Below are 10,243 nucleotides of genomic sequence, written 5' to 3'. Positions count from 1 at the left end.
GGGGGGGGGAGAGAGAGAGAGAGAGAGAGAGAGAGAGAGAGAGAGAGAGAGAATTTTTTTTAATATTTATTTTTTTAGTTCTCGGCGGACACAACATCTTTGTTTGTATGTGGTGCTGAGGATCGAACCCGGGCCGCACGCATGCCAGGCGAGCGCGCTACCGCTTGAGCCACATCCCCAGCCCCATATATGTTTTTGTATGCGTACACCATGCTGAGCTCTCCACCAAGAGCTGGACATGTGTCCTGGGAAATATGTTTTTATCCCTTTTTGCAAATATGGACTCCGATTACCCCCATTCATTCACTGTGCAGAATTACCCGACCAGTATTAGGTAGAATCATTTTGTTAAAACTATATTTTATTTCTGTAAATGATGTTCTGAAGGATTAAAAAATGTGGCATCTTTACTATTGATAACCAGTAAATCGTGTTATAAAATTTTTTTTTCCATTTAGAGTTTTTTTTTTTTTTTTGTTAAAGGGTTTTTATTCTTTTTTTCAATTGTTGCATTTTATTGGTTGTTAGTTATCTGTGCATGCACACAATATAACATCATAATGTGGTCAATTTCCATCCCCAGTACTCCCCTTTCTCTCCTCTCCTGCCTCCCCCATGAACATAGCATTTTATGCAGACATTATTTAAAGAATTTTTGTATCAACAGACAAAAAGATAGAATGCTGATGGAGGTGTATAAACCAGAGGAGTCAACAAATAGGAGGCTGACAAGTTCACCAGGACCTGGAGAGGCAGCAGGGCAGTTCTCCTGATGTAAAACAGCCAGAGATGGAGAGGAGACTGATTAAAATGTCTCCAGTTTCAAGTCCACATTTTGCAGTTGACACATTAAAGAAATATTACCTCTTAATGGCTTATTTTTAAAAATTGCTAAGTTACAAATTTGGCCCATAAGCAATAAAAACAGTGACTTACGTGTCAACTGAAACAAGTTTCTTTTCCCCACGGTCGGAGTTATAGTTCCAAGTTGTTTCAATAATTCCAAGGTAATAGTGCTTATCTTTTGTCCAGGCTGGGGAACTACAGAAAAACAGAAAAACACCAAGCACCAAAAGCTTCATTTTGTCGCTCTGTTGGAACCTGAGAAGCAATCAAGTGAATCAGAAGCAGGCTATTTTATAAATAAGGCTTTCTTCCTTTGTTTGCTTGATTGACACAATTTAATGTTGCACAAGAGTAAATTGTTTTGTTAAAGCAAATAACATTTTTCAATTCAGTTCGGTTCTCGTAAATCCAGCGTGGGGAAAAAAAAGGTCTCAGTCGCCAAGCTTCTCTGTCTACAAATAAAAAGTCACTGGTTATTGTCGGGAGTATGCATAACTCTATGTCTTCTTCCATTCATCCTGTAAATTCCAGGAGGCCAGAGAACATCTCTAAATGCTCTCTTTGTTCCTCCAACAATATTTCAGGGTACAGTGCCCTGCATACGGCGAGCTCTTAATAAACCAGGAGAAAGATTATGTAAAAGAGTCAAAACATGCAGCACTTAACTATTTCTGAAACTCCAGGCTGCTAACTCCCATAAAAACTTTGTTGTAACTTTAAGGATATGAAAATGGTGTTTAATATGCCCCATTTTAGTAGCCAGCAAGAAGAAATTCATTTTGTAGAACTTGCAATCTCTGTAAGCTCTGGACACTTCTGCATAGAAAATGTGCCTGGTTATTCTGTAATGCTATATGAAAATTATTAGCAGAGCAAAGCAGGGATGGATAATTTTGTTTGAATCAAAGAAAGAAGCTATAAGACAGGTACCATGTTACATGCCTAAAGTCTCAGCTTTTTGGGTGGAGACTGAGGCGGGAGGATTACTTGAGCCCAGGAGTTTAAGAACAGCCTGGAAATCTAGTGAGACCCTGTCAAAAAAACCCCCAAAAAACAAAAAAACAAAGAAATCTGCCATAAATAAACCTGCCTTCAAAGTCAAAGAATCATCTTAGTAGGTAGTCATAACCTAGCTTATTAGCCTTCGATTTCTCTCCTTCAAGTGGACTTGAATTTTAGGCTGGAAGACTTTTCTTGGAACCTTGTTTTCACTCATGAAACATGTATCTAAATGTATAAATGTGGTTTTTTTAGATTGAAGAAAATCTTGATAGCAGTGGATATCGCTTGTTAGTCTATTTTTTTTTTTCCTCTAGGACACCTTAAAGCATTACTGAGTATTTACCAAAGACCGTGATTGAAATAAGCTGGCGTGGTAGGAAATAGCTGGCATTTGAACGATCCGTCCAATGCTAATGAATGAGCCCTACTGTGTGCCCGGCTCCTATCTAAGCACAGAGGATACAGCAGCGAATAAAACACTCCCCTTGCAAAGCTTACTTCCCCCTCAGGAAAAACTGCCAATATACAAATGAGAAATGAAATACACAACATTGGTGGTAAGTGCTATGCCGAAAAATAAATCAGGAAAAGCGAATAATAATGAGTGCTGGGAAAACAGCAGGATGAAGATCAAAATCTGATGCTATCAAGCAACCTCAGGCAAGATTCTTAACCTGGGGTCCAATTTCCTGTTAAATATCTGTCTCAGAGGGTTGTTGTAGAGATTAATTTAAATGAACCATGATAAAACACATGATAGAGGAATTCTTTCCACCAGCTGGTAACAGTTGTGTGCATGCGTGTGTGTGTGTGTGTGTGTGTGTGTGTGTCTGGGAACAGAACCCAGGCCTTTCACATGCTGGGCAAGTGCTCTACCATGGAGCTACATCTCAGCCCTGGCTGGTAATCATCTCAATTAAATGGCCTGATACAGAGAGCAGTGTCGCAGCACTCAGGATGCCCCAAGACTCCTTCCAGAGCTGCTTTGATCCCTGTGCCCTCCAGTCCACCCAGAGAACTGGAGTGGGGCTGAGATCCTGCCCAGATCCCACGGGCCAAGCCCTGTGCCTTGCACGGGCTGCTCCTTTTATAAAACAGGACCTAGAGGGCTCTTTGCCCCAGATGGCCACATGAATGGGCATCCTTTAGCATTTCATTTTCTAGAGAAGGGGCATATTTCTATCTGGCACTAAGCCACTGTGTGAGCCAGCAGATGTCCTGGTCATTTCCTTTTCAATCTCTACTCTGTGCTCAAACTCAGCACCAGTGCTAGGGGTGGAATGATGGCAGTCAGAGTAGGGCAGCCAACTCTGAAGTCCCTCTTCCAGCAAATTCTACCAACCAACCATCCGACAAACCACCTTGAATGGTTGCTGAGGGCCCTGCAAAGTGCACTCATTAGGGCTCGTAGTGGAGGTGATGTGAAATGGCTAAACAGTGACCCCCGGGCTGGTCCCCGTGAGCTTTCTATGGCTCAATGGAAGAAGGTCACGAGGTCCATATTTCCGTTCTGTTTTGTGGTGATTATCTTCCCATCAAAGGCATGTGGCTGCTATGTGGCAGGAAGTGGGCAAGTTCTCTAGACCTACGGATGTTGAAATAAGGAGAAGCGTTTTAAGGGACCAGTGGTTGGCAGAGTCTTTGAACGTCACCATCTCCATAACTGTAACTCTGGAGTTGGTACTTTGGATAATGGACTTTAGATAATGTTGCCCTTGAGAATTTTCTGCACTCAGAGCTACATGGCAATGATATTGACTTGGGTAAGTCAAGGAAAGCAGGATTGGGGACACTAGCAGAAACTCGGCAAGGACAATGACATGTTGGCTGCCAAGCAGCATGTCCTCCTGACTGGGCTGCCAAAGTTTTTTAGAAACCCCAGGATCCTGGTAGACTGTGTAGGTTGTTATAAACAAGTTAGCTGTTTGATCATCCAAGTAGAGTTACATAGCACAAGTTTTAATCGTTTCCTGGTTCCTTTTTTGTTGCTGTTTCCTTAAAGAATTCTGGAGTGTGTGAGTCTTATCTGTACTTAGCCACTGAGATTTTCTGAGACTGCATTTGGCTTCTGTTGATTCCTGTCTGGCAGGATGGAGCCCCTTCTCACCTCCCCCATTCCTGCTTCTACCCCTGGTTGTTCTTGTGGGTCCATGAGAATTGGCTCCTGACCTCTGCTCTGTGCCAGAGGAATTTCTAAGAAGTGAGCCTCCACTCCGGGCTGTCATTCACTCTGACCGTCAGAGACTTAAGTTTAAAACAGCAGGTCATTCTATCCGTGGCCAGGCTGACCACTGTTCTGCTTTCTTTTTTACAGGAAATTGTGTAACTCTGTAAGTTTACTGGGGTGTGCGGTTATGTACAGGACTGATAAGGAGCACACCTGCTGACCTGCCCTGGCACAGAATGAGCATGGCAGACCCTCTTCCCCCGTGTCTGCCAGTTCACTGATACGTAGGCAATGAGTTTTCAGCAGGACTTTGGTCACTCCATGACCCACCAGTGGGTCATGGCCCTGCTCAGCAGATCCTGGCATGGAAAGCGGTCACAAGCAGGGCAACAGGGAAAGCCCTGACTCTAATGTGCTGAAACCTGATGATATCAAGGTCTGCAGGAGCATGGGAAAACGGCTTTTTAAAACATAGCATGAGGCTTTCATCCACCCTTCATTCTTATTCTCTCACTAATTGAATGAGGCAGAAACAAAAGCACGTGGCTCAGGAACAAAACAGAACCACAATAATGGAATCATTTTTAAAAAGATTAAAGAAAGTGTGGCCAGGCGGCTTGGACAGAACAGGGCTTTCCTTACCAGTGGATTGTGTAGAACACACTGCCAGTCTCTTGTCTTCTATTCACCATGGCTTCTTCTGATATTCAGGTGAAAGAACTGGAGAAGCGTGCCTCAGGCCAGGCTTTTGAGCTGATTCTCAGCCCTCAATCAAAAGAATCGGTCCCAGATTTCCCCCTTTCTCCTCCCAAAGAAGAAGGATATTTCCCTGGAGGAAATTCAGAAGAAATTAGAAGCTGCACAAGAAAGACGCAAGTCTCATGAAGATGAGGTCTTGAAGCAGCTTGCTGAGAAACGAGAGCATGAGAAAGAAGTGCTTCAGAAAGCAATAGAAGAAAACAACCACTTCAGTAAAATGGCGGAAGAGAAACTGACCCACAAAATGGAAGCTAACAAAGAGAACCGAGAGGCACAAATGGCTGCCAAACTGGAGCGTTTTCGAGAGAAGGATAAGCACATTGAAGAAGTGCGGAAGAACAAAGAATCCTTTAAAGACCCTGCTGATGAAACTGAAGCTGACTAATTTGTTCTGAGAACTGACTTTCTCCCCTTCCCCTTCCTAAATATCCAAAGGCTGTACTGGCCAGTGTCATTTTATTTTTTCCCTCTTGACAAATATTCTAGAAGCTAATGTAGGACTGTAGAGGTAGATCCAGACTGTAAGATGTTGTTTTGGGAGATAAAGGGGAGAAACTGAAAGTGTTTTAATCTTTTTCTAAAGTGTTGGTCTTTTTAATGTAGCTATTTTTATTGTTGCATCTTTTCTACTTCAGTGCACTTGGTGTACTGGGTTAATGGCTAGGTCTGTATTGGCTCTGTGAAAACATGTTTGTGAAGAGTATGTAGTGGCTTCTTTCAAATTGTTAGATGCTGAATATCTGTTCACTTTTCAATCCCAATTCTGTCCCAATCTTACCAGATGCTACTGTACTTGAATGGTTAATAAAACTGCACAGTGCTGTTGGTGAAAAAAAAAAAAAAAAAGATTAAAGAAGAATTTGTTGGCCAGACTTGATCACACCAAAGTTCAGTGGCTGACTTTTCTGAAGCATTCTCCTCTCTTGACATCCCTGACCCCATTTTCCTCTGTGTCTATTCTCTGTGTCTATACTCCCCATAGCTCTTAACAATTTGATTTGTTCCAGGTCTTCCTTTGTAAAAAGTGACTGAGTGACAACACAGGCCAACGCCCTTGAAAGAAATGCTTATTGCTACCTATAGTTCCTCTAGAAGCAAGAGGGTTGCATGCCACATAGGGATCCATGGTGAAGCACTGGGGTTGGTCAGGAAGCAGCCTCGATTGGGGTTTTCATGCAAAAGGCAAGGGACAGCAGGGTCAACTCCTTAGGCTACTCTGAATAATCTCAGTGGGTTTAGGGCATAATTGCTGTCCCTAGTTGTCTAATGCTTGGCCCTGTACTGATAGAGGAAGTCATGGATCGGTGCATGAGAATTAGATAAAGAAGGTTGCTGGAATGGATGAGAGACTGGCTTACCAACCATTTCTATTATCTCCAGGAACTCACTAGCTCTGGGAAGAGCAGTCTCTTCTGGACAGAAAGATTGCCCCCAAGATATTAAAACACCATAAACTATAGAAAATGAAAAACATAATTTATACATACTTCATATTAGAATTATCTACGTTCATGACTCTCTCCTCAATTAGATTGGGACAATGGTTGTTCCTGTTTTGTATTGAGTCCTCAGCACTCAGGATAGACTTTGACATACAGTTTATCAAATATTTTGCCTTGTGTGGTGGCACATGTTAGTAATCCCACCAACTGGGAGGCCTAGATAGGAGAGGAGGATCCCAAGTTTGAAGTCAGACTCAGCAATTTAGCAAGACCCTGTCTCAAAATAAAATGTTTAAAAGGGCTATGAGTAATACAGTATTTTCCTAGCATACCTCCTCCTTCAATACTCAGCACTGAAAATAATAATAATAATAATAATAATAATAATAATAATAATAGAAGGGAGAAATAAATGTTAACTATAACAATAACAATATTAGATGATTATGATGTGCTGGGCTCAGTGCCAAGAATTTCATAAATTTTATTTAATCTTCACAACTATTAGGTAGATGTATTAGTTTTCTATTGCAGCTATAACATGTTACCACAAATAGTAGCTTAAAACAACACAAACTTATCTTACCAGTTCTATGCATCAGAAATCTGAAACATATCTCACTGGGCAAAAGTCAAGATGTTATGGGGCTGAATTTCTTTTGGGAGGCTCTGAGAGACAATCCATTTCCTTGTTTATTCCAACTTCTGCAGCCCACCCAAGTCCCTTGGCTTATGACCCTCCACCATCTTCCAAGCAACAATGGCAGGTGGAGTCCTTTGTCCCTTGTGCCATTCTGAGCTTTTCTTTGCCTCCTTCTACATTTCCAGAACACTTTTGATCTCATTGAGCAATCCAGGATAACCAACCTATTTAAAGGTCAGTTGATTAGCAAATTTAATTCCACCCGGAACTTTAATTCCCCTTTGCCATGTGAGGAAACATAGTTTCTGGGATAAGGATGTGAACATCTTTGTGGGGGGAGGGATCTTTGTTCTGCCTACAAAATATTATAAATAAGTATCCTGAGAAACACACTCACCTCTCCAAACCCAAAGAACAGACAAAAGGTACAATGGAATGAATGAGAGACTGGCTCACCAACCATTTCTTTATTATCTCTAGGAACTTATTAGCTCTGGGAGGAAAGATTCCCCCCAAGATACTAAAGCACCATACACTATAGAAAATGAAAAACATAATTTATACATACTTCATATTAGAATTAACTTTTTCTGATGGTCTTGCAAGACTGGTTGTTTGGGTGAGCAAAAGCACTAGAGGGGTTACAATTGGTATTTTATCCCTAGAGTGCAGGGTCCCTCCCCTGGGTTCCTCGCTGGTGGAGTACTATGGGATGCAGTTTCCCAACATGGCCTAGGTTTTGCTATCTTCTTTATTTAAAGAAATGTGCCTTTAGTTGTCTCCACCTGCCTTTGTTCTCTGGTGTCAGGAAAGTGCCCTTGGATAGAGGCACGTAGGTAGTTGGTCAGGTGGGCCCCTTCTGTCTCACCTCCTGTTTGTTAGGGGGCTATGAATTTTTCTCTCCCTGGTATTAACTGTTTGCAACTTCCCATTCTGCTCTGCCCTCCTTCTGTGTACATCCCAAGTAATTTTATATTTAAGGATAAATACTGTATTCTGAAAGTGGACCACAGGACGTTCAGGTATTATTATTGTCTCCATTTTACAGATGAGGAAACTATGGACAGGAGACGTTTTATACCTTGCCAAGACCCCACAGTTAGTGAATGGAGCAGTTGGAATTCATGCTCAGACCCACCTGACCCAGAGACATTGTGGCTCTGAGGCCATCAGCAGGTGGCTCCAGGCCCCTGAGACTGGGCTTCCCAGTCTCTCTGCATACCAGAAGGATTTCATCTGACTGTCATTTGGCAAATTTGAAACCTTCATTTTGACAGTTTACTTAAAGCAACTAGGTTTAAAGGGTTGTGTTGGAAAATAAATAAAAATGATGATTTATTCACTTAAAAGTCAAGGAAGATGGGCATGACTTAGGCTTTTGGTCTTTTATAAAATTCAAATTTAGGGGCATATGGATTTGCATTTTAAAGACGGATTCAAATGCTTGCTCATGTGGGTGACAATATGCTGTAATTTAAATGTTTACTGGTGTTGCACTGCAGGGTTTTCTTGGATCATGTACTCTTGTTGGTAGGGTTTTTCCACCTAATTGAGCAAGACTTCAATTTGCACTTGCTCTCTGCCCCTTCACCTTCCCCACTGCCATTTGCTAGAAGTCTTGCTGAATCACTACAAACAGTATGGATATCTCTGCAGGGTCAGTTTACAGAGAGGCCATAGCTCACACATGGAACTAGAAAAATTCTCCTGGTACCCCAGCATGAAATTTTTAACTGGCTCCCAGGCCCTTTGGTCCCTGGAGTTTTCCTTCTCTGTGGCTTTGCCTCTGCTCCTGGACCTCTCACTGTTCCTGTCACGAGACATTTATGCCGCAGAGAAGAAAGCTTCCAAAGTTTACTTGACATTACAAAATAGTGCACAGTTCCACATTACAACACTAAACTAGAATTACTGCATACATACAAGGNTTTTTTTTTTTTTTTTTTTTTTTTTTTGGTGAGGAAAGTGTCCTTATATTCAGACAGCAACCCGAGGACCCGTGCTCACAACACTCCTTCCCTGATGCTGTTGCTTCTCTCCGTTGGCCTAGCCCCATGAAGAAACAGCCACGGAACAGAGAGCTGTCTGGCTCACTTTAAATGGGGCATGGTGTCTATGTCAAGTAGTTTTCTGGCTTACTTTAAATGGGGCATGGTGTCTATGTCAAGTAGTTTTCCAGATTCTGGAAGTAGTTAAACTTTACAGAAACCTTGGAAGAAATAGAAAATCATAGAATAAAATGAACATCTGGGAGAATAGGTGCATAGCCTTTGCAAAACTTTGGGTTCCATTCCCAAGCACCAAAAAACAAACACCAAATAAATAAATAGACCTCACTTATAATTTCACCACTAAAAGTGTCTGTCAATATTTCAGTAAATTAATCTCTTTCTCATATAAATACATGTGTATATACATGTAATTTAGACAATATTTTATATTCTATTTTATAGAATGTTTTATTATCATTCAATATGTTATTATAAGTGTTTACCTATTAAAATTTTTAAGGTGTGATTTTAAAAGTTGAATGACACTTAAGATGAAAAAATAGCAACATTTATAGATCATTTGCTTGTTTTCGGTTTTCCACTAGCATCAGATAACATGGTGATAAATCTTCTCTGCATAGTTAATAATTTTTCTGAAATCAACTGCCAGGTGCAGTTACTTGATTAAACTCTTAGGATCATTATTTAGGTTCTTTCAAGAGCCATCAAACCAGTTTTTATTCATCAAAGCCTATGCAATTCATCTGCCTTACCATACTGTTATTATTACTATCATTACTTAAAGAAAATTTTGCCTAAGTATTAGTTACTATCATTAAAAAAGAAAAATTTGCCTAAGATACTTTGATGAGGTATCCTGTTGTTTAAATGTGATTTTAAATGATTTATTAGCAAGTTTGGATATTTTTCTATGTTCCAAAGACATGAATATTTCCTTTTCCATGAATGTATCATGTAAATCTGGAAATTACCTTTAACTCAGAGCATCTTTTATCAGATACAAGTTCTGACATCTTTTAGGTACATTTTTTATGGAGTCATAGACCCCAGGAGGAAGGCTATAGGATCAGATAGATAAGTCCTGGATCCTGATAAGGAGACAGAACACTATCAATGGCTTATAGATCTCAGTCATTCACATATCTTGCCATCTGACTGCCTGACTCTAATATATTTTTCTAGGTGACAATTTGAAAACATGAGGCATTGTTGTAAAGATCCAGTCCTTAGGGCTGTTATTTTCTCCACTCTGAGTACAGTTGAGGGTTTACAGCTGAGGTGAAGTAAGTCTCACAACATTCTTGGGTTAGACACACAGAAAACATCTCCCTCTGTGGTCAGTTCTGCTGCACTCTGTCTAGTGGAGAGCTCT

At 40.9% G+C, this 10,243-nt stretch overlaps 1 protein-coding gene and 1 pseudogene across 4 annotated transcripts in view; one reads left to right on the top strand and one right to left on the bottom strand.

Annotated features, from left to right (window-relative positions):
- Positions 1-1,157, bottom strand: part of LOC107143321 (ceruloplasmin) — a 46,097-nt gene extending 44,940 nt beyond the window's left edge. For 2 of the 4 annotated variants that reach the window (XM_015486955.2, XM_048794122.1), the window contains exon 1: positions 937-1,157. In XM_015486955.2, coding sequence (XP_015342441.1) covers positions 937-1,082 — 146 coding nt within the window. In that variant the 5' untranslated portion in view covers positions 1,083-1,157. The remainder of the gene's footprint in view (positions 1-936) is intronic. The other 2 variants (XM_015486957.2, XM_015486956.2) reach the window with 2 other exon arrangements.
- Positions 1,158-3,968: 2,811 nt separating this feature from the next.
- Positions 3,969-5,238, top strand: LOC107143320 (annotated as a pseudogene).
- The last annotated feature ends 5,005 nt before the right edge of the window (positions 5,239-10,243 follow it).

This window comes from Marmota marmota, unplaced genomic scaffold (genome assembly GCF_001458135.2).
Source record: "Marmota marmota marmota unplaced genomic scaffold, marMar, whole genome shotgun sequence".
NCBI classification, from domain to species: Eukaryota; Metazoa; Chordata; class Mammalia; order Rodentia; family Sciuridae; genus Marmota; species Marmota marmota.
The sequence above is the reverse complement of the archived record's forward strand: the minus strand, read 5'-3'. Positions and strand labels throughout refer to the sequence as shown.